Genomic DNA, 23,811 nt, shown 5'->3' on the forward strand with positions numbered 1-23,811 from the left:
GGATCAGTAGAAATGTTAATGTGTACAGATGCGGAGTGCTTTCTTTTGAGAGATGGAATATCGTTTTTATAATAATAATAATAATAATAATAATAATAACGCAGTTCTTTACATTATGTCATAACGTCCCTATGCGCTTCCATTCATATACTGGTATATAAAAAATAACAAGGGACCTAAAATCAATCCTTGCAGTACTCCACATTTCACGGTACAAATATTTGATTTATTTTTTTAAAGGAACATTATGGAGTCTATTGCAAAAGTAATCTTTAAACCAAGTGAAAGTCACTCACCGACCCCTTCTTTCTTTTTATCTTTTAGTCCCCCCCCAAAAAAAAAAAAAAAAAAAACAGGAAAATCATATTTAAAAACTTTTTGGAAGTATAAATAAAAAATTCAAATGAAAATTATGACTTTAGCTTCCAAATATAAAACTTGTTAGAAGTCCAAATATAGGCGATTCCTAGGGGGGGGGGTTGGGGGGCAGGGTCTCACTCAGGATATGGGTGTCTAATGATTTAGAACCTCTTTTCGATTGTTTGCCCATTCTGACGAGTTTTTTTTGTTGTTCAGATACGCCGGTGATCAGGATCAGAAACAGGGAGAGGCGAGAAGGGGCAGGACGAAGACGGTGGTGCTGCTACTGCTGCTGATGATGTTGCAGGATGGCGATTTCTACTAGAAAAAATATTTTGTGTCTGTAGGTTTCAGTATACTTTACTCGTCACCTTGGGGAAGGAGGGTTGGGAAATAGAAAGAGAAAAGGAGAGAGAGAGATTTGTTATATGTATGGTCACATACCTAGATTTACGCAAAATAAATGCCATGATAAAAGACTTACCAAAGAAAGAATAATGTATAGATGAAATAATTAAACGGAGAAGATAATATTCAAGATTTTATGACCTAGCAGGCTTTCAAAATATGTGCTGGTACATTAAAACCAAACATGGTCGACCCGATATATCTAAATCCATGCTTAGGCTTAAAATAAGGTATACTACATCATGATGTAACTACCCCCCGCATTTCTATCACAGTGCATTTTCACACCATTGGCGAAAAAATATATAATTAATGCTCTGATACGTATTCTGGAACTTGTTTAATACCCAAGTGGATTCTAAGCTTACACAAATCACCGGAACATAAACTTCCGTGTCCTCCCATACTGGTATACAAGCTCATCCACACCGATCACAAACTACACAGGAATTAGCAGGTAGAGCACTTTACATCTCTAAAGATAAGGTTGCACCAGCACCAAACACTGTTCTTTTTCTTTAGTTGTTAGTTGCATAAGAACGAAATTACGAAAAGTTTCTGTTCTGGGATACATAACTGCATGTGGCGGTAAGTGAATTTGACGCTTTCAAATTAATGATAAAACGATGTCGAACCATTTTCTTAATAATCGTGGGCTTTTTTGTTCAACTATTACGCAGAAGAGTTGATTCTTTTCCCAGGTAATTCTGCATGAGGTGTATAGTTGATTGTGTACTGATACTGATAATCTGCCCTTCGACTTGTACCAGTTTTGTATTACAGCTGTTTGCTAAACATTCACTGATATAATTACATTTCTTTTCGTGTAATTTGACTTGTTGAAATATTGTAGCACACAAACTTTTAGTCTTTCGGTTCAGGCTACCGCACACCTTGCGATTGCTCTTTTGCCTGATTTTGGAATGAAACGTAGTACAATTTTATGCTAATATTGAGACATGGAATATCTTCGTACGAAGATATTCTCCTTCTTCTTATTCTTCTTCAAATACCTATGTTCAAATCTGTGCCTATGCCATCATCCTTATTAGAATAAAAGCGAATTTAATATCTAGTCGCAATGATTTAGTCATTGCAATCGTATGATTGGCTATACGATTTGAAACTAATTTGGCTTTTACTCCAAAATCATAAGGATTGCAATCACCCAAAATTGTTATATTAGTATTTTTTCAGTTAATTTGAACCTGAAATAAGAAACATACCATTCATTTACATTTTTGGGAAATTAGCAAAATACAATTTGTTCCAAAATCGGATCCTGGACCATTCGTGAGGTGTGTTATGGCCTTAAGCATACTGCAATGCTATTTCTCGTCATAAAATGATTGTTATGTTTTTGTTTGAATATGTGCATTCCCCTGTCTTGTCTTTTTTTTTTTTGGGGGGGGGGGGGGGCAGCTTTGCAGGCCTACAAAGTTTTCATCAAAGTGGTATGGGGGGGGGGCGGCGGCGGTAAAACATTGATCACTGATTTTATTCAAATATCCTTTTATATCCGGGCTGTTTGATATTTTACTAAGCAAATTTTATTTTGAGATATACTGTATATCATTTAATTAAAATTTATCGATTTCTTACCACTAATTGCGCGCTCACAACAATTGATTTTCCACAAGAATGGACCGTCTCAAAAACTCAGTCAAGCTCACAGTTTTTGCCTAATTTAGACGTCAATGAAGTGTCCAAACCATCTTGTTTGTCTCTGTAAATGTAGAGTCTCAACGAAAAGGTCGTCGGCCTTTGAACCATACAAGGTCTGGGGATCGAATTCCAACGCAGCACTCGCGTCCATGCAGGCACTTCTCTACGTTTGCAACTCTTTACCCAGGTGGGTGTTTCATAAAGCTGTTCGTAAGTTAAGAGCTACTTTAAAAACGACTGTTGATCCCTTCTTACACGCTAAATAACCAACAACGAACAATTTATGATGCATATCATTTACCACAAGAAAGGATCACCACTCGTTCTTAAAGTCGCTCTTATAAACTTACGAACAGCTTTATTTATGAAACGGCCCCCAAGGTGTAAAAAAACAATGGATACCTCATACCTGCCAGGAAGGACTTTCTTGAATGCCCGAGCGCCCGATGAAGCAGGGTAGCCGTGGTAAAGTCGATATAAAATTATGCATCGCTTAGAAATACTGTAAGAGCGCTATACGGAAGTAGTGCACATTATTATCATTATTACAATTCACATTTTAATGCAACAGATATGAGGGGGCCATTACCATCCTTTAAATTAGGGTTGGGGCAAGTGATTACAGCTTACTTATCATGCTTATTAAGGAGTACAAAGGATGATAATTCACTAAATGAAACTGAAAGTTCTGGAACAGATGATGGTCACGAGATTCAAGATCACAATGGCCACTCATAACCATGAATTCATGACATCCGTGTTAGATGTTACAATGTTATTCTCTAAGATTTTTATTTATGATTCCATGGCCACGTATTTTGTTCTTTATTGCTTTTCGTATTTTATGTACCTTTGATCACAAATCAATACGAAAGATTTCGTGTCATATGGAATAATAATTATCATTTTTTAATAAAGAGGGCGGATATGGTTAGCGGTCGGCCTAGCGGGGGTGACGTGCTTGAGAGAGATACAGAGAGAAGAAAGAGAAGAAAGAGAAAGTGAACAAAAGTAGAGCGAATAGGCGGTTAAATCAAGAGAAAAACAAAACAAAAACAACAAAAGATTAGTATAAACAAGAAATAAAAAGAAAAGTTTGAAAGAACTAAATTGTAAACTAGAATAGAATAAAAAGGAATAAATAATCAGATATAACATATAAGATTCGATGATAACACGATCTAGGAATTAAAGCTGATACGGAAAGATCGTTAATAAAGTAAAGTGGAAGCGCCGTGGTGTAGCGGTTCTGACTCTGTAATCAGAGGGTCATGTGTTCGAACCCCACCATGGCCTAGCGTCCTTTGGCAAGGCGTCAATCCACAATTTGCCACTCTCCACCCAGGTGTTAAATGGGTACCCGGCAGGATGCGAAATCATATGTAGTATGCCTAGCAATTGGTCTTGGAACTCTTGTTAGAATGCTCCCCAGGGAGTGGAAAAAGTGCATACATTGTATGTGAGCATGCAAGGATCCGATGACCGGGATAATAATAATCTGTAAAGCGCTCAGAGACGTCATTCCAATGTGTTAAGCGCTATGTAAATTCGGATTATTATTATTGTTGTTATTATTACTATTAATAATAATAATAATAATAATATTAATAATAATAATAACAACAACAATAATAATAATAATAATCATAATAAAGTAAATATATTAAGTCGTGGTGCCGAACGAGTTAACGAAGATTCCCAGACAAAACACGGAAAGTTTAACAGTGCAGTGTGTAATACATAATGTCATGATCACCCAATTGTTTATAGAAACATGAATCGAATAGTTCAGGGTTAATTTGAATGTCATCATAATATTGAAACCTTACCGTGTCTATGTACACGGGAAGACCTATAATAAGAACCAGATATTGGAACTTCTTGACAGTCTCAACAATGTAGTCTTTTTCAAGTTTAACCTGCATTTTTTAAAATTTGATATGATTCTATTTACATGTTTTACAAATAACATAAGATGAACAAATATTAAACAATATACAGTAAATGAAATAGGCAAAGCATAATCAGTCATATAAATAATAATTGATTAACTAATTAATTGAAATTATGGAATGCATAACCTGAAAACTCTCAGTGTGATGATTATGGCCGCATGCAGGATTTTTTTCTTAGGGGAAAGAAATAAGAGAAATTGTGTTTGAAAAATCCGTGCAATCAACTGAGCAGAGCGAGCAAGTTGGCCAAATTTAGCCTACAATTCTTTTACAAAAACTATGGTTTTTATAGGGTTAAATGTCCCTTTACTTCCTCTCTATGATATTATAACCTACATCAAATGATCATGGTAATCAATGATTATTGCTATTTCAATATCACCTCCATCACTCTCGATTTGACACCATACGCGTACTGATTGGATTTTGCTGGAGAAGCCGCCCATTCAGTTTTAATAAATAAATTATCGCATGCATGTTATATTTCAAGCCAAGATATCTTCATTTCAATTTTACTAGAATTTCTAATTTATTTTTGTACATCGAAAATATTGCAAAATTTAAACGTAGCAAATATCGGTTTTTTTCCTTGCTCGCTTATCTAACGAGAGATGATATTCCTCTCAAAAGAAGAAGAAGAAGAAAATATTTGTATGTGTGACAGTAGAAGAAAATTTAGATTGGAATGAACAGGGGCCTAGGTTGTGTCCTATAAGTATCTCTAGAAACATAGGTGTACTTTACAAAATGAAAGATCCTCATAGAAGCCTTTTCATCCTATGCAAAAAATAGTACCTTATATATCTTACTGCAATATAGTTTGGTAACCTGTACAAGAATTGAAATGAACACAATTTTAACGATATAACCCATTTAAATTTGTACTGACTCTCAATATTTATCACGCATAAAAGTAAAAGATATATATATATTGTTTCATAAACTGTATAAAACTCTCACATTATTTGACATAAATTGGCTTCAAAGTTTATATATTTAAGTACGAATATAACATGCTCCCACATTTATTCTACAATCTTTATACTATTCATCCATACCCTATACCCATAGCTTCTTGTGAATGATATAATGCATTGGTAGTATGTATCATTCATGTCATTAGTTAGTTTTCCGAAGTTGATTATTTATCATGGAGACGACAAGATTGCACTTGTCGAAACGTCGAGTTTTGGTGGTCCTTTTCAGGACCAACACATGCCCACTATAAAAGAATACATGGTGTACCTTAAAACCACTTCGCCTTGTTCACTATATAGAATTCTTCAGAAGTTACATCATTCAGTGGCGGATCCATGGGGCGCAAATGGCCCGTGCCCCTCCCCCTTTTAGAGCCATCATCAAAAAATTAATGTAAATATGCCGTTTTTACACAAGTGTGCCCTCCCCCCCTTTGAAAGTGACAGCATATATTTTAATGGGAATTTGGCGCTCATACACAAGTGAGGACCTTTTTTGGCTTGTCAAAGTTTCCTCTGGAAAATGTGCCCCCCCCCCCCTTTGGAAAAGCCTGGATCCGCCCCTGCATCATCAATCTCTCTCGCAAAACTCAAAAAAAAAATCACCCCTTAAATGTAAGGCCTCTGTACGCCACTGACAGTCCAGTGATATAATGGATATCACGTTTGTTAAATAATATCGTGGTATTAACACTTTGATATAGGATGTACTTCCTTCCTGTTACCGTTATAAGGACCCGACAATGTGGCTGGCATGGCTTGTATCCACTTGGTCTTCTAGCAGATGGTCTAATTCTCAGATTGTCTAACACCATCATGGCTAATCCCACTTGGTCTTTTAGCAGATGGTCTAATTCTCATATTGTCTAACACCATCATGGCTAAACCCACTTGGTCTTCTAGCAGATAGTCTAATTATCAGGTAATCTGGTCATGGCTAAACCCACTTAGTCTTCTAGCAGTGGTCTAATTTCCAGATCGTCATACACCATCATGGCTAAACCCATTTGGTCTACTAGCAGATGGTCTGATTCTCAGATCGTCTTACACCATCATGGCTAAACCCACTTGGTCTTTTAGCAGATGGTCCAATTCTCAGATCGTCATCATGGTCATGGCAAAACCCACAATGCGATCTAATTCTCAGATCGTAATATAACACCATCACGGTTAAACTACTATCAATTTAGTCTATAAGTCAAACCATAACTTGGTCTAACTCATTTGGATTTACTATTATTTAGTCTAATAACACATGTGGTCTAATTTCTAGTTCATTAACTTTTTGCACCTTGTTGAATGAAAATTTGGTTCATGAAAAGTTCATCTAATCATTTAGACTAAGTGGTGTTGGCCCAGACGGATATTATTCGATGAATTATAGCCTATTTTTTAACCGCAGCGACACAATGTAAAATCAACTCAAGGGGCGATTGTAACACTTTGTGTACAAATATTGTGACTAAATGTGAATTTTGTTGGAACTACCCTCACCTGCATATTGTCCAATAACACAATTTGTTGATTGTGGTAAATTAACTGTCTTTGTCGTTGCGGCGTTTTATTCAGAATTATTCAATTGTGGCCGTAATTTCGGTATAAAAATCGAGGTGGATACTGACCACTTTCTCAGATCATGTACCATAAAGTCATTAAAAACTCATCTCTTTACATGTCATATAAATCCTGTAAATGGGACAAAACAGAGGTGTAGTAATGACATTATAATTGGCGCTATCCGCGATGAGCATTTTGCTATTCTGTTAGCTCCAATTAGTAGTGTTTTGTCTCACCTACGAAGCAGAGTGAGACTATAGGCGCCGCTTTTCCGACGGCGGCGATGGCGACGGCGACGGCGGCAGCGGCGTCATGCAACACCAAATCTTAACCTAAGGTTAAGTTTTTGAAATGACAGCATACCTTAGAAAGTTTATGAATCTGATTCATGAAACTTGGACATAAGAGTAATCAGGTATCACTGAACATCCCGTGCTAGTTTCAGGTCACATGATTAAGGTCAAAGGTCATTTAAGGTCAACGAACTTTGGCCATGTTGGGGGTATCTGTTGAATTACCATCATAACTTTGAAAGTTTATGGATCTGATTCATGAAACTTGGACATATGATAAGAGTAATCAAGTATCACTAAATATCTCATTCGAGTTTCAGGTCACATGACCAAAGTCAAAGGTCATTTAAGGTCATTGAACTTTTGCCATTTTGGGGGTAATTATTAGATTGCTGTAATAAGTTTCAAAGTTTATAGATATACTTTATAAAATGTGGATAGAGGGATAATCGAGTATCACTGACAAGTCTTAGGTCGCATGATCAAGGTCAAATGTCAATGAACGTAGTATTGTATCATTATATGAATGGTGTTTTTGTGAATAATTATTTAATAGTAGTTTTCAAAGTCAGCATTGCTGCTATATTGAATCTTGCGATGCAGATGAGACTGCCATGAGGCGCTCCACTTGTTTGTTCTTAAGGAGCTGCACTGTTTCATAGAAATGTACTTGACAGTGAAATTTTGTAATATAAGTTCAATTCATTTCAATAATGAATTTTAATCTCTACTGTAAAAGAATACTTTGGCAATACCAGCAACTGTCAGGGTAAATCCGTCGAGGGGGAGGGGGGGGGGTACAACTAACAGAAAAGACTAACAGAAAAGATGTCAACAACCCAGCAAAAAAGCTATTTTATTACATGCATACAAAGAGAGATGGGTAATATCGTATAAAATCTGCACTATGAATGGGAGAATAAGAATTGATTTTTATTTTTATGCCATTGGTTTCAAGGAGCAATACGCGGAAATGTAATATAGCAATTGATTATTTTATGTTTGTATTGTGAGAATTGAGTACAGAAAAGAGCCTTATTCTCAAAGTAGAAACAAAACCTTGGCACAAAATTTTGGGGAAAATGACAAGAATGAATGTGTGTTCTGATGCATAATACAGAGGAAAAGTTCACTTATTAAATAGTGGGTAATATGAGATTGGAAATGACCCGATGCAAACGAACAAGCTTATTTAAAAAAAGGGGAAATCAGATGAAAAATATCGGCATTTGTAATTTTTGCGTAATTTTTCGAAATATATAGTCCTATGTATTTATAATCCTTCTATTTGTGATGTAAAATTTTAATTTTATATGAATTATACAGTAGGCTTATATTATAGTCTCTCACAGATTTGAGACATACGGCAATATTTTACTGAAATATAGATCTTGATAATAACCAAGACGAACAGGTTTTGTTTTACTTGTCTGATAATGAATATTCTCATAATTACTTTGAGAAAGTTGACGCGTCAAATTAAATTATGTATTTCATAGCTTCATCTCGAAGTACAATGCAAAATAATAACCTGTATATAGGCCTACCTGCATTGGTGTAAAGATGGGGAGCATTTTCACGACCAAGAAAAAAAAAAGAGAAAAGGAAAGAAAGGTAAAGAGAGAAGGGTGAATTTATGATATTATCTATGAATATTATGTCCAAATCTATCACAAAATTTGATTTTTATAATAAAAATATCGACTTTTTGCTCGCTCATATTAAAAAATATATGTATTTTACGCGATACGCCACAAAGTTTTTGGCTCATTACACCACTGCCTACCTGTTCTGGAGATGCGGGAACGCTACCGCATTCCGGATTTAGGCATATCAGTGGAAGCACCGTGATTTTTATGGCAGGATGCAATGGAGGGCAAGGCTCTGACCGGGGGAGGGGGGGGGGGGTGAACATGAAACGAAAAACTCATAAACAGATAAACTACGACAAATATTATACCAGGACACCCTAAAGTGTCACCTGAACTATATATATATATATATATATATATATATATATATATATGTATATAAAAGTACACTTTCCTCTTTACTGAGCTTAATTTTTGTCAAATGGGAACATTGCCAACTACTATATACACAAAACCCGGCCCTAATTTTCAATATTCCCAAATTCCATTGAAACATTGTTATTCATGCTTCAAACTATATAGTTTCTGAATGAAAACACATTAAAAAAAGAAAACTACAAATCTAATGCATTCAGTCTGTAGTTTTACAAAATTATGCTTTTCTCAATTTTCTTGTTCTCTTTTGCGTTCATACGCCTCTTAAAATTGCCACTTTCAGAGGTTACATTTCTTTTATGTTCAACCGTTAAATATATATATATATATATATACATTATGTATATATTCAAACTTAATGACATGTATGAAAGTCGTCTTTATATTGTTATCAGCGCTTTGTAACTGAAATGAAAAGGCGCTATATCAAATGATCTTTGGATTGGAAATAGATTGTAATGAGATTATCTGCTATAATTCCCCAATAGCTTTGTATCAAGAAATTTAAATAGATATTTTTAATTCGTTGATCCATATTAGATCTTTGTTATATACTCCAATATCTGCAAAGACTTGCTTGGCGTCTTAGAAATGCCATGTATATTCTTAAAAACTTACAACATATCTTTAAAACTTACAATGAAAAAAAAAACATGTCCAAATATTGTTGAATAATAATAAACATGATTTGTTCAGGGGGGGGGGGGCTGATTAATCAATGTCAATCTTTCTATATTGTAGTTATTCGATAATCATTATATTTTGTATGAAAATGATGTGATATATATTAACAAGAGAGTTGCCTGCACCTGCACCTGTTTGATTTCTTTTATTTATTTTTTTGTATTTCTAAAACGAAGCTCATGTATTCCGTATATACTTTACATGGCTTTTCCGAATAGAAGATGAAATACATGAAATGAAATGCTGATGTTACTTTTTTTGGTGAATTATTGTATACATATTAAGATGAAACTGTTTCCTTTTTGCTCAAAGATTTGAGGACATTGTACTCAACGTTCGATCAATTAAACATTGTCTATATTCTCTTTTGCTACTCTTCAATAGTTTTTAATGATTCATATCTATAAAAAGAAAATTACAGGGTCAAACATTTCTTAATACCGTTATTATTATGGTATGTCGAATCCATTGGACTCACTTCGTATTATCACATTTACGTCGGGATACTCCCAGCTTAGGAGCGGTGTAACTGGAGAGGGACATTTTGAAGTAATCCAATAAAAAGGGGAATAGAGATATGGGAAAAATGAATAGAGGAGATTGGAAAAGGAAGTCAGTTTTTATGATTCTTGTGTTTTAATTATTAGCAATATCATTTTACATCATTATGATGACATTTAGAAATGAATTGCCCATCACCAAGCGTGGAAAGTGTTGTAGGTTGAACAAACGTTCAGAAAGTGTTTTATGACAACGAACGGTATATAATGCAGGCATTTTTCTCCTTTCTCTCATATATCTTCCACAGTGACCGGACGGGGGCTCCATTGATGTAACTGTATGGTAGTATTGTTGTTCCTCATTCTAGGGTCAGCAAATTACTCCTTCAGGAAGCTGAAATAAACGCCATTCATTCATATACTGTATATTTGTATTTCGTAAATTTGCAGAATACGAAATGATGCCTCACAGAACAATATCAGCGTTATCCTTCTGGTCGTCTTCGCTATTAGTCATATTTTGTCTACATGGCTTAGTTACAGTGAAATGCCAAGGTACGCATTAGTCTATATTTAATTAAATACCTTTATACTTTTGTACTTTGTATCTTATTTCTTAAAATGACAAGCATTTGTTTTGTCATCATTGGCCTACTAGTATCCATTTGTAATCTACAACTTTCTTACATTTGCAAACAAAGAACTCGGATAATATTTTTTAAAGTGTTAAACAATATTGCTCGACTCCGAGGCAAGGTCCAACAGAGGAAACATGAAGAGAATTATAGTTCTATGTTAATATGGATTCTTTCTAAATGTTTGTTCTCCCTTTTTTTACTCTCCACAATCATGTCCTTACTTTATATATTGTTCGTCTCTTTCCTTACCCTTTCTTCGTGTACTACTTATAATAGTTAAGATACCCGGTCATGTTTTTTTCTAGACGAGTTGAATAAAACCGATAAGTTTTCATTGTCGTTAATATAAGTACTTAATGTTTAACTGTGGACCAATTCACATTCAATTTCAATGAATGATTACTTTTGTTTTGATTAGCATATTTTATTAATTTTCATTAAGGGAATTACGAAATTCGTCTCGTCAATGGAAGCGCAAACAACGAAGGTCGTGTCGAAATGCGATCATCTAACCGTTCAGATTGGATGTCGTTGTGCGGTGCATACTGGGACATCGGTGATGGGACGGTCGTCTGTCGTCTTCTCGGCTTTCTTAACGCGACGTCGGTGTCGCGTACCGCTCGCTTCGGTTTGAGTACGGGGCGTATCATGTCCACCAACTACCAGTGTATTGGGAATGAGACCAATCTTGAAGATTGTCCCGTTGGGCAATTTTCTGAGGGTGATTGTCAACACTCTGCTGATCCGGGAGTTGTCTGCTACTCGCCCCATTCAGGTAACAGTCAGTGATACTGACATATGCCGTCCAATAGGCCCACAACAATACCAGCGTCGTTTGTAATAACTATATTATATGTTTTGTCGGTTTTGATTCAGTTTTGCCGATGTGAATAAAGTACAAGATGTGTGCACAAACAAGTTCGTGACATTAAACATATAGGTTATTGTTCTAGTTCCAATATCATGGTTATAAATCTTTGAAAACAAATGACGAAATATGTAAAAAAAAAAAAAAATAATAATAATTCTTTTTACTTCAAGATTACAAATCAGCTATATCGCTAAAGTGAAGGAATCTATGTTAAATCTGACATAAAAATGATATACTCCGAATTACGTTGCTTTCAATAACTAACGTGATGGCGTTTTATTTTACAAGTAGATTCTTTGGGCACGACGACGACGACTACCACCGCCCCTACGACCCTTCCATCAGTACTGACACCAGTTCGACTGGTTGGAGGGAACAGCCCATTTCAAGGAAGAGTGGAAGTCTATCTTAATAACCAATGGGGAACGATATGTGATGATAGTTGGGACACTACAGATGCTCGGGTTGGTATTCAATTCTAGATGCCAGAAGACCACTCGGAGTGAAGATAAAATGCAATTGATCATCAATCTTAATTGTCAAAATATTAAAGCTAGCTTATCAACACAATGTGTTGTCTCTCATTGACTGTGTATCATAAATGGGTAGTCTTAGAATATACCTTTGAGATAACTGCTAGTAATACAGAGGAGCTACTTTACCTGTTAGATGTTTTATTGTTCTTTTATTTTGTTGGAGTAAATGACGTGAATGTGCAATTGCCCAAGAACCTTGAGCCAGTCAAAGCTTTGGCAGCGAGCTATTGTGTGTTTAGTCACAATGGTTCGACTCCCAAATCTTTGTCTGCTCAAAATGGTCCCGTGTCACTTGCGGTAGTACATCCACGAAAATAATACACTTTTCGATGTAATTTAAAATTCATCATCCAAACATGCATACAAAGTTTAATACTTTAACAACTCTGCCATTTGTATAGATTGTCTGTCGTCAACTCGGTTTTAAAGAAGTTTTTGCTGCTACCACCAACGCCCGTTTCGGCCAGGGTACCGGACCCATTCACATGGATGATACCCGTTGCTATGGCAGTGAAACATCGATACTCGATTGTGTGAACCGTGGCATCGGCGTTCACAACTGTCGGCACACTGAAGATGCTGGTGTGATATGTGTGCCAGAATGTAAGAGAATTAATAACGTTTTCGTGGTATTAATGATAGGGTGGGGAAAGAGGAGGAGGAGGGGGGGGGGGGCAGTCGATGATAAAATTGCTGACGAACGTATTTACGAAATCTTTAAGAAAGATCATTAAAGAATAAAATATAATCAAGAAGAAGGACAATTAAAAAGAAAAGGGACGCGACAAGCTTATAATGAAGAAATTACCATATTATTTCACTCTTGTCAAATGGGTCCTGGATGATGAACATGGGGGCTGCACGGGGGCTGCAATAATGTAGTGGCAAAAAGTCTTCCTAGGTTGAACAAGTTTGAATTAAAGATAGTTATCATGGTAATGATACATAACCCGCTTATTTTTTTCGCTGCATTTAGTTTAACATGAATACAAACTGATTATCAGGTACAATAATCATTATTTTTTGTTCAGTGAGCCGTTAATGATTGTTAATTGCACCCAACTGGTTCATTAAATGAAGCCATTTCTCCCGGTGATATACAGCTCGCCTAGCTGGTGGAAGCAATCATTCTGAAGGGAGGGTGGAGATCAAGGTTGGGGAAGAATGGCGGACGATCTGCGGAGTGGGCTTTGATGACATCGATGCGAGCATTATCTGTAATCAGATGGGATATGGAGAAAGCTTCAGCATGTCTTTGGGCAACGATCGGTACGGCACTGCTACCAGCTCGGCTGTGGTCAAGAATGTCAATTGCAACTCCAACTTTCAGCTGATCTACCAGTGCGCATCAGAACTTGTACCAGAAGGAGACCCACAATGTACAAGCGATAATGATGTCGGTGTCGTCTGCTCGTATGCAGGTGTGTTAACTATTGTAGGCCTGTCGACGCATTAGTCGACACATGTACATTTATTTGCTTCGCTGCGCGCCGTACTGTAATATGTCTGTGTATATGTCCTACGTCATGACTGCATTGGATATTACAAACTAGCGGCATTACCATGTTTACAATTTTACGGTTGGATCTTTACAGCAACTGGCTACTGGAGGGGGAACAAATTAAACTAATTGCATGGGCCCAAGTATGTGGCATATATGCCCAATGCGACAATTGCAATTTTTTACTAGGCACGCACACAAGAAATATTACATTCACACTAAGTATTGATTTCCAATAATTAACCTAACCTTGCACACAGTGACGACAAGTGACGACATGATGTCATGGAAAGGGGGATATGGAGTTCGGTAGCGAATTTCGCATGTACAGAAGGAAATGATCGAGTGTATTGTCACTGTGGTTCATGAACTTACCATCACAGAGGCTCTTTTTGTAAACACCCTAACATTGCCAAAGGGCTGCAACATTTCCTGCTGCACTTCGCATTCTGGCTTTGGGCATACAAAAAAAAGAATGCAGAAATGGCGCTTCGAATACAATGCAGGACACACACAACTGTGGTCCTCGACTACTCTTATCCACATAAGATGTATTCCCTATCTTCTAAAGTCAATGGTAAATGTCTAGTTAGAATTCTTAAAATACACTGAGAATGAGTTTCCTGGATTAAGCATTAAGGTATTGTGTATCTGCAACTTTATAGATCATCAATCGGAGAATGACGATCATGATAATGCAGCTTTGATATTTGAAAATGGTTCGTTATAGCTTTTGCCTTAAAATAATAAGCGTAGTATTCATTAGCTAGGCTTGATTCTTTCAAACTCAATACATACACAATTTTGTAAAAACGTTTATAATGCACTTGTGTATTTTTATACACTTGTTTATACTAAAGAAATGTATATACTGTGGTAAATTATTTACCAATGCCCAACTTTGTCTTAGATTCATCAATGGGACTTCGTTTGGTCGGCGGCAACAACATATTCGAAGGTCGCGTGGAGGTAAATGTGAACAACACGTGGGGTACAGTGTGCGATGATTTCTGGGACATGGATGATGCATCGGTAGTCTGTAGTCAGCTCGGGCTCGGCCGGGCGGTCGAGGCGAGGAAGTACGCCAGTTTCGGCAGGGGCTTTGGACCAATCCATCTGGACGATGTACAGTGTACGGGTGACGAGGAAACAATCTTTGATTGTGACTACAACAACCAAACGAGCTGCTCTCATAATGAGGACGCCGGTGTCGTATGCGCTCCAAAAAGTGAGTACACATCCTTGATTTAAGATTTTTTGTCCTTTTTCAAACTTTTCGTCGCAAATTAACACAAGAGATTCACCAGAAAATTTGGTGAACTCCGGAGTGTCGCATAGACCACTTTGGCTTGTGATTTCAATAATTTTCTTGGTTTGAATTAGGTGTAACGACTAAGTGCATTTGAGAACAATTTTTAGAGATATGCCTATTTTCATGTTTTTTTTTTAAAGTAAAAGGAACTATACACACTCAAATATCCGACGAGAGCAGTCAACGACTGAGTCCATTAACTGAGACTAGATATATGACGCCATCTCGTCAATTGTTGACCAGTCAGAAACATAACTATTGTTAGAATTCAACTCTTCGAAATCCCAAAATTAGATTCTTTGGATCGCAGACTCAAACAAATTAACTAAAGAAGGTAACAGTATGTCATGATTGATGTGATGTCACGTGTATATACCTGTACATGTGATTCATATAATCTCTCCTACTCCTCTCACGTCTGTAACAGAACTGACGCATATCATGCATATATGACTTCCGATCGTACGGTGCATTTCGTGTCCTAGGGCATTCTGAAAGGGTACATAACACGCCGTATAAAGTCTAATAAACAAGTGATAGTGCTTTGGGCCACTGATCTGCACATCAGCCCAGTTCTAACTCCATTTCCACCTTTTCTATTCCTAGTTCGTCTTGTTGGAGGTATGAATGCGTATCAGGGTCGAGTAGAAATGTATGTCAACAACGAATGGGGCACGATATGTGATACGGAGTGGGGCGTGGATGAGGCCCGCGTCGCTTGTCGCCAGCTTAAGTTCGGATTCGCAGCAACTGCCAAGACCGGTTCATATTTCGGAAGAGGCACAGGGACGATTCTTGCCGAGAGCATACGATGCAGTGGCTACGAAGGTTCATTGGTCCAATGCCCACAGTTTGGGATCGCACCGAATACCACGTGTGACCATTCACGAGATGCCGGTGTAATCTGCTCATTACCTGGTAAGGATAAAAGTTTATTATTCGGGTCTATGAATACGAATATAGTCACCCGCCAAACCGTATAATGCTTAATATTGTTATTCTCACTATTATTCATTTTCAAAAATTGTCAGTAATATGAAGTCTAGAAGTGTAACCTTGGTCATCGAGGGCCCATGAGACAGACCGGATTATTTCACTCAATCAGTCCTTGTACCAACCCAACTTCATATACGTCATAATAATGGACAACTACATTGTAGTACACCAATATGAGAAAATTGTAAAGTATACCGATGTAATGTGTAGTATTGCTTATAATTTTGGTGGGTATAGTTAGGATGTGATTTGAACATGACAATTCCAGAAAAGACACGCAAACGTGTAGCTTCTATATGACTTCCTCACTCAGAAAACAACATCACCCTTCGGTTGAGCGATGGTCAGAACGCATATGAAGGTCGAATCGAGATCGAGCTCGATGGCGTCTGGGGGACCGTCTGTGACAATAACTGGGACAAGAACGACGCCCGGGTCGTCTGCAAACAGCTTGGTCTTGGCCCTGGCATCGAGGCAGCAGGGGGAGCCGCCTTCGGAAAGGGTACAGGACCGATCTATGTCGACAACCTAGCCTGTCGAGGACATGAGACCTCAATCGCATTCTGTCCCAACAACGGAGTCGAGGTCCACAATTGTACTCATGAAAACGACGCAGGAGTCGTGTGTTCAGCACCTAGTAAGTATTTGATTTGATACATTGCTTAGTCATATAAGTGGAAGGATAAGTAGACCTTTACCTAGGATTGGAAGCAATTTTTGCTGGAGCAGCTGGGGTAATAGAAGTAGACATAGTAGAAGTATTAGTATAACAGCAGTGGCATATTACTGTACTAAGAGTCATCGCTGTCGAAGCATAATAGTAGCAGTCGACCTATTATAGTAGGTCGTAGTAGTAGTAGTAGGCTCTATGGTATTAGTAGAAGTAGTATTTTGCATCCTGGGAGACTGTTGTAGAGTATACGGTACTTGCATATTAATCAAACAGGGTACGTTTGACAAAATTGTATCGTGAGTATTATAGTTTGGCATTTTATTGACCTAATTCAATGACATGCATCACTGACCTCGTGAGAGTCTATCGCAGAATGTATCGTCTAAAATTTCACTTGATTCATCTGGCATTTTAATCCTAGATGTCATCAAGCACGGAGGAGTATTATGAATTTGAATGTCACATTTATGACGCAATGTTTTATGTAGTATTGATAGCGCTTCTCTCTAATATGCCCAAACGATCTCTAGTCATAACCTTTTCATTCTGTAATTTCAATTAGTTCGACTTGTGGATGGTTCCGGTCCTTTCGAAGGCCGCGTCGAGATACTCCGCAACGTCATCTGGGGAACCGTGTGTGACGACGGTTGGGACATTACCGACGCAAACGTCGTTTGTCGTGAACTGGGCTTCGGAAGTGCAAAACGGGCTGTCCCCGCCAGCCACTTTGGTTCTCGTTCCTATGGCTCTATCCACATGGACAATGTGGCGTGCACCGGAAGTGAACAAAGCCTCATTGATTGTCCTCATGAAACTACTCATGACTGCTCGCATCTTGAAGATGCAGGTGTCATCTGTACGGGGAAAGGTGAGATAGTCGTCATTGCTTAAACACACACGCGAAAAACCGATAGTTCATACTATTTCGTATTTTCTCTAGATTTCATGGTGAACGTTTTATGACAGTTGTCAGTACTGAAATTTTGTCATTATCCTACAGTTACAAAAGTCACGGTCAGATATCCGTGCTTCTCTCGGCAAATCAAGATTAGAGAAGTTGATGAATCACCTCCAATGTCTAGAGTTATGTCTCTATATTTATTGTTATTATTATTATCACGATTATTATTATTACGATTATTATTATTACATATGGTTACATAAGGCTCATATACCTGGACGCAGGACTTCTATTTCTATATGTCCATCTCCTGGTGACATACAGTGACGTCTGAAGATTGGCGCGGTCCGGGGGAGGAACCTTATAATCAAATTTAAATTCTGCATTACCCCACCAAAAATTAATCCTCTTTTCAATCATGATATATTCTTAGACTCTACTACAAGCTCAGGAACACTTTTCCACAAGTTACAGATTCTCAAATGTATTACTACTATTATCATTGTTATTATTGTTATTATTATTATTATTATCATATGTGACCTACCAACCAAAAACCACCAAGAGGTTGCCAGGTAAGGTTCTCTGTGAAAAGCCAAAATAGTAATTTAGTCTCCAAAAACCAAAAATTAAAACAAAAATGCTTGTAAGTCTGAAAGAGCAATTCTTCTTCATACTGTAAAAAATTGAAGCCATAAAGTTGAATAAAAGAAAATACACCCGAGTTTTTTGGACACACTATTTTTTTCGCACTGCTTGGAAGTTTCACTGAGATTACACAGTGTGCACATCTCATGCTTTAGAGAACCCCAAAATTCAAACCTTGTTTTTTCCTTATTTTTTAAAGCTATTGCTGAATATCCTCTGCATTCAGTCAAGTACTTGTGACAGTTATTGTTGATCAACTTTAAAGGAGAATTAAACTCTTGGAGCAAGTTAGCTTTTGTGAAAGCAGAAAAATCAAAGAATAAGATCAACAAAAGTTTGAGTAAAATAGGACTAGCAATAGAAGAGTTATGAGCATTTGAATGTTGAGATCACTAATGCTATGGAGATCCTCTCATTGGCAATGCGACTAAGATCTATGATGTCACAGATAAACAACTCTCCCCTTTTGGACACTGAAAATATACCCCAAAACATCTCTTTTGGCTCATTCTAATCATATGACAAACAATTCATCAATGATATAATGTTGTGTAACCTCTGTACTTGTCCTCTCATAAAGAGAACACCTCACCTTGTGATAGACTCTATAAAAGTGAGAATATAAGTGAAATAAGTACTAGAGTAATGAGGGAGTTGTACGTGTGTGACATCACAGATCTTGGTCGCATTGCCAATGGGAGGATCTACATGGCATTAGTGATCTCAATATTCAAATGCTCATAACTTTCTTATTATTTATTCCATCTTCCTCAAACTTTCAACAATATGTTTCTTTGATATTTCTCTTTGATATGGATTCAGCTGGTTTCAAGGGTTTCATTCTCCTTTAACAAATTATGTATCATTTTAAAGCTTAGGAAGTGACTTTTAAGCTCAATAAAAATCTCAATATTCATTTTGGTCGACTTATTGTTGGTTTTCGGGTGGCAGGTCACATATCAAAGTACACTCTCAACAATCTACATACTATTTCATGAACCAAATAATACTGTCTCATGCAACCTATCATCATGTAATCCTTCTTTCTTGACGCAGATCTCAAATGTGACATTCCATCACTCCCCCCTAATACCTACATGAACCTGATCAAGTCGCATTACACAGAAGATGAGGTCATAGCCGTTATCTGTACCTATGGCAATGACTCTGTAGAATGGCGATGCAGCACAGACAAGAGATGGGTTGGACCGACACTCAATTGCCCCATCAGGAAACGTAAGTCAAATTAGGAATTCATTTATTTCACTTATACATGTACAGGACAACCATATGATCTGGTACCAGACTACAATTTGTGGATTAGTCCAATAACTTTTCACATACAAAATATTCCAGGGGTCCATTTCTTAATGGACTTGCAGTTGTGGTAAATTTGCCAAATGGTGAATACCTTGGTGACAGGGCTCAACAGCCAATCAAAATCAATTGTCCATGGAAGTTAACACAATGGCAGCGTTACCTTAATTGCAAGTCTTTATGAAAGGGGGCCAGGGAGATGCATAAATCGTTACATAAATGTGAAATTGATTGATGTTACTTTCGTTCAAAATTTAAGACGATTCTGATAATTCTGAATTGAAAATAATCACTAAAATCCCCATAGATTGGATTCAACTTATCATAGTAAGATTACTCTCTTATCCATCTATTCCCAGCAGGACGCGGTGGTTCGAATAAAACGGTGATCATTAGTGTGGTTGCTTTATTAGTTGGTATAGTTCTTGCTGGATTAATGATTCTCTTGATCTTCGTACTCATCCGGTAAGTCTATCAGAATTACATTTTTAAAATCTCCTGAGTGATAATAATAATAATAATAATGATAATAATTATAGCTCATTTGTATTGCACGTTTTATCTATGGATACACTCATACCAATGCATAGCAAGTAGAACCAGAAAGTATGACAGTGAACAAAATATACAAAAAAATAATACACATCTAATTAAGTCGTAGTAAAAAGAAAATCAGGTAAACCTAATTTATATCTCTACAAAATAATCTCTAATAGAAGTGTCTGATTTTTGGAAAACTCCCTTGAAAAGGACATTTTCCTTGCTTTGTTTTTTTAACAGATTGACAGATGCTTTATTCCACGTAAATATTTGACATCTACATCTTAATGTGCCTTTTGACAATTTGAAGTGTACATTTATGTTCTTGTTCCATCGGCTTTCAAGGAATTTCTTTCATAATCGAAAAATGCTAGTTTTCAGACTTATCATTTTACTTGAACCTCAGAGGAAGGTCATACCACCAGTTGTGCATGGTTTATTCATTCGAAACCCCAAAAACTTTTGGGAATGACGAACATATTTGTATTTCTTGCGATTACATCATGGGAATTGGGGAAAAATTACACGAGGAAAGAGCAGTGGATTATGCATTATTGGGAATTATCATGCATTATTGGGAATTATCTTTCAGTTTACCATGACTGCTCTCAAAGGACTACATATTTACTTGTTTGTTGTTATTGTTTTTGTTTTGCTTGATATAATTTTTTTATTAATTATTGCATCCTGTATCACTTTTATATCTTTTTCATGTTTGTTTCAACTTTTCTACTTAAATTGAGCTCAAATAAGGGCCCTGACCTTAATTGCAATTCCTAATCATTTGCATACCCATCATTTTACGTTCCACAGCAAACAACGTAGAGAAGGTTTCGGTGGCGCCATTACAATGTCTGACGTCATCGCTCATATAGAAACCATCAAGAATGCTTCAACCACAAATGGCGGGAAACTGGACGGACGCACCACGGCCATGCCGGAAAATGATATTACAGGTGTCAATGTAGAACCGTTCAACGATCACGCCATTGAAAATGCACAGTTCTTCGATAATAAAGATTCCAAGTCCAATGCAACGGGCGGATATGCTCGTCTTATTGAGTAGTTTGATATATATTTTTGGTTCATGATTTAATTGACATTAGATATTCTATGTCCAGGATGTCCAGGCCTATTCTTGTAATACCGTCAACTCCACTTGGTGTCGATATCAAGTGGACTTTAAGGGGCCCGTTGCACAAAGAGCTAGAACCAAAAGCAGCGTGATTTTTAACCAATCAGAAGCGACTTCTAGTGACTTGCGTGTGACTTTACGTAGTTGCGTTAAAAGACAATCTCTTGTGCAGCGGTCTCCTAAATCATATGAAGGAAGGTATTTTGAGTTTTATTACATTGGTCTGTTGTAGGGCTATCATCGGATTGTTATGTGCATCCAAGTAGGCCTTTATCCCTTGAGAAATAGATGATCTCAAATTGAGGTCAAAGTAAAAAAGAACAATATTGGATGATTGATTTTTAATAATGTTTCGGAATTCCAGTCAGTGGCACAGTGATCATGTCATACAATATATTTATATGTTGTTTTTCAGAAGGGGTTCATCCTTCAGGATTTTTAAAATGTTGTAAACGGCCCCACAAGCCTTGATAAGAAATGTCATCACGTGTGTCCATCTTCATGGCTGTAGACTGCCAGTGAATATGTTTTTATCCCCGGGTTCTATCAAATCCTAGAACCAAAATATGTCGTTTTGATGGGCGTTAACGTCGCTCAAGATTAGTTTCGAATGACTGTAATATATTCTATACTGTAAAAAAAAGTCGTTTAAATCAACATAATTTTGAAACTCGAACTGGCAAATCCGAACTGACACGAATTGACAAATATTTTGCATTTTCGTTACACACCATTGCATGTGTAGTATTATAGAAATACAGAAAATAGGAACGGTTTTTGACCTTTGTGTATGACCTTGCAATAAGATGTAGTTCGATTTGTTCTTAAAAAAAAGGAATTATACATTTCGATTGCGAATGTAGGCCTATACCACAAGATTGTTACATTTTTGCCATTGTCATATACCTGGACGTTTAGCCCATCTTACTTTTAATGCTATCAAGAATTGCTATTTTTTAACAACACGTAATAAGAAGACTATTTCTTGATGAAAAGAAATTGATTTGATAATAACGATTCGTTAACTCAATATCAAGAAATGAATTCTGGTGATGAAAATCAATGGGATGAAATAATAAAACGACTTGAAATAAATATGTCGGCCTACGCTGGCCAAATCGTTCAGGCTCCCGTATCACAAAGGTTAGTGATTAATCATATACGCTTTGTTTCAATATTAATTGCACATTATAGTCAATTTAAAAAAAAATGTTCTGATATGATTGCTAAGCTTTGTGTTACGAGCCCCGGCTGTGACAGGACAGTACGTGAAAACATGTGGATCAACTATACTCCAAGTTGCGTTTGCCTTGCCAAAGCAAGTCTCTTTATTATGGTGATCTGTAGACTTTAATGTAATTTCAAAATGAGAAAATTTGATTTTTGCTTCGACTGAAAACAGTTGTGACGATTGAAACAAAACAGGAACAATGATATGCTGCTTTTATTGGTTTTAAAGAATAGTAGCACTATATCAAAAAGGCTTGGCATAAATGGTCCAAGCACTGTAAAACTAAATAAACGAAGGTGTGGAGTGGAATGTTTTATTGCATTCCAGTAAATGTAGATAGCAGTTGCATGCAATGTACTCTCAAGTAAAGCTGTAAATGTTTCTTATTACCATGTACAAAGAATAAATGATTGTTTTCTTACCATCATGTATATTATGAGTGACTTTCATAAACTATTGATATATGAAAGTCTTGTTATGTGTATATGAATTACAGTTTGTTATCGTCACGTTTGCCTTTTTCATTCACAATTGTAGTACTGTACTAATATGATTTTTTTCGAGAGAGTTGGTGTAAACTTATAGAATATGCAGTTCGAAGACAAAAATTTAATAAAATCTTTTTAAATGTCTACACTTTAAATTTATGTCGTCTTTGTTGTGAATGTCTGCTTTTTGCAAGGGTAGATTCAGGATTGACCGGGGGGGGGGGGTATTGTGAAGATAATTTTGACAGCCCCTCCCAAAAAAAAAAATGTCACCTATGTTGAGGAGCAACTCCCCTTTGAAACAAAAGTCAAATAAACAAAAAAGAGAACATCAACCAAAGTGTCGATCCCTTTAAAGGGGAAAGAGCCCCCCAGTTCTGCCTTCATGTATATTAAATTATAAAATGAATTAAGTTTTCGAGTTGCTAGATGTTTTACAAAGGCATATTTGCCGAAATACAAGAAGACATTCAAAAGTCAACCTATCATAAGTCAAATATACGCCCAAATCGAAGCAAGTTACATGCCTACAAGAATTACGACAAGCTAAAAACGTAGAATAATCTTACAACATGTGATTACATTTTCCCTAATAGAC

At 36.7% G+C, this 23,811-nt stretch overlaps 1 protein-coding gene across 8 annotated transcripts; it reads left to right on the top strand.

Annotated features, from left to right (window-relative positions):
• Positions 1-1,039: 1,039 nt before the first annotated feature.
• On the top strand, positions 1,040-23,368 carry LOC129270352 (deleted in malignant brain tumors 1 protein-like). Of its 8 annotated transcripts, none has more exons than XM_064105615.1 (13): positions 1,040-1,225; positions 10,877-10,981; positions 11,507-11,839; positions 12,227-12,399; positions 12,873-13,074; positions 13,575-13,892; positions 14,883-15,200; positions 15,891-16,202; positions 16,594-16,917; positions 17,516-17,821; positions 19,559-19,738; positions 20,179-20,284; positions 21,173-23,368. In XM_064105615.1, the coding sequence occupies exons 2-13, from the start codon at positions 10,885-10,887 to the stop codon at positions 21,423-21,425; spliced, it is 2,922 nt and encodes a 973-aa protein (XP_063961685.1). In that variant the 5' UTR covers positions 1,040-1,225; positions 10,877-10,884; the 3' UTR covers positions 21,426-23,368. The 8 variants fall into 8 exon arrangements, with proteins under 8 accessions (XP_063961685.1, XP_063961683.1, XP_063961691.1 ...); XM_064105613.1 differs by having other exon boundaries at positions 1,076-1,356; XM_064105621.1 differs by having other exon boundaries at positions 1,088-1,225; positions 20,182-20,284.
• Positions 23,369-23,811: the final 443 nt, after the last annotated feature.

The sequence above is a fragment of the Lytechinus pictus genome, chromosome 10 (genome assembly GCF_037042905.1).
Source record: "Lytechinus pictus isolate F3 Inbred chromosome 10, Lp3.0, whole genome shotgun sequence".
Taxonomy (NCBI): domain Eukaryota; kingdom Metazoa; phylum Echinodermata; class Echinoidea; order Temnopleuroida; family Toxopneustidae; genus Lytechinus; species Lytechinus pictus.